The sequence below is a fragment of the Limulus polyphemus genome, unplaced genomic scaffold (genome assembly GCF_000517525.1).
Source record: "Limulus polyphemus unplaced genomic scaffold, Limulus_polyphemus-2.1.2 Scaffold9472, whole genome shotgun sequence".
In the NCBI taxonomy this organism is placed as follows: Eukaryota; Metazoa; Arthropoda; class Merostomata; order Xiphosura; family Limulidae; genus Limulus; species Limulus polyphemus.
The window spans coordinates 27,270-28,715 of NW_013675082.1; the positions used below are offsets into that span (position 1 = coordinate 27,270).

At 36.0% G+C, this 1,446-nt stretch overlaps 1 protein-coding gene across 1 annotated transcript in view; it reads right to left on the reverse strand.

Moving 5' to 3' along the window:
• The window catches only part of LOC106475937 (PDF receptor-like), a gene marked incomplete at its 5' end in the record, with an annotated part of 11,155 nt that extends 10,105 nt beyond the window's left edge, over positions 1-1,050 (reverse strand). Inside the window, one exon of the mRNA XM_022379937.1 lies at positions 894-1,050. Coding sequence (XP_022235645.1) covers positions 894-1,050 — 157 coding nt within the window. The remainder of the gene's footprint in view (positions 1-893) is intronic.
• Between the last annotated feature and the right edge of the window lie 396 nt (positions 1,051-1,446).

The window sequence follows — 1,446 nt, forward strand, 5'->3', positions numbered from 1 at the left end:
ATATATCTCTGTAGTATAGTACTTAACTAACTTCGGTATACTTATTTTTAGAAAACAGATATTATGGATGATATATTTATATCAGATTTCAATAAATATTAATTAAATTTGGAACAATTAACGCCCCAGAATATCACAATATTACAGTAAAACTAACTTCTTTAAAACAAGATTTTATAAAATAAACGTTAAATAAATAGCAGAAAGTTTCAAACGCTCTCATCAATAATCTTGTCTATTATGTAGGGGGGGTGTCTTTGGGTGTGGGGGACGAGGGGGAAGGCCGGCTTCCCAAATTCGGGAGGGGGGACCCTAAAGAGTAGTTTCTGTAGTCAGAACGGATTATTCAAATTAAACCACAGTACAGGGGGCCCCAGTTGAACTGGGGAACACACTATGGGTCAATCTTCTTTGTCCCCCCCCAATAAATCCTTTTTTTTTAAATAAAACTTCTGATATTGTAATGTCCAAAATGTTTCTTTAGTAACGATTTAATCAGTTTCGATTATAGCTAGGCGATACATGACATTTTTTTCAACACGCAGTAATCTCTAATTTAGAATCTGAGTTCGTAATTATGGAATTTCTTCGTGGTTTCTATTGGTGTGGTCTTAACGTGTAACTTGAAACTTATGATTCAATAGGAACATAATTTTAGGGAAACTTCCCTAACGGGTTAGAGTAGTCCACATTTTCAACCTGTAGTTAGTCCCAAAATTCATATGTTCAACACAGGAAACAAACCTGACGACACAATAGTTACAACGTCTCAGAAAAAAGGAACGTCTTGTTTAAAGACACAAAGTGATCTAAATACTTACCCCCAGACTACTAATTAACACAGTTTAAAAGGAGAATATTGTTTAAAGACTCAGAGTGACCCAAATACTTACCCCAGCCTACGAAGTAATACAGTTTAAAGGGAGCGTCTTGTTGAAAGACACATACAGCCGTCCTAGTGTGTAGAAGCAGGCCTTCGTTAAACATCCAGTTGATACTAGCTAACGCAGCGTACATTTTCACTGAGAGAACGGAGCGGCACAGCCAGGTCTGCGGACAGAAGTAAATGTAAAACTTCAGCATAAGTTGCCAATGAAAACATTAGTGGGAGAATTGTAACACAGAATCAAATCTTTAAAACGTATGGATTTAATAATAACGTACCTGATACAGCCAAACGTGTAAGACGGTTAAACGTAAGATACTTTTTTTTATTTATGCGTATTCCTGAAGACTACGGCTTTTGTAGCGTCTTGAGAGCAAAATGGAATCCTAGAGGAACGTACAAACGAAAATATAGATTCTGTTTTCCAAGAGGAGCGAGCCCCTTTTTATCGTCAGGAAGATCATTCGTACAGAACCATTGAAAACTAATACGAAATATTAGTTTCTTTGAGAAACTCTTAAAAGAAACTATCCAAGCGTATGAAAATAAAAAAATAAACC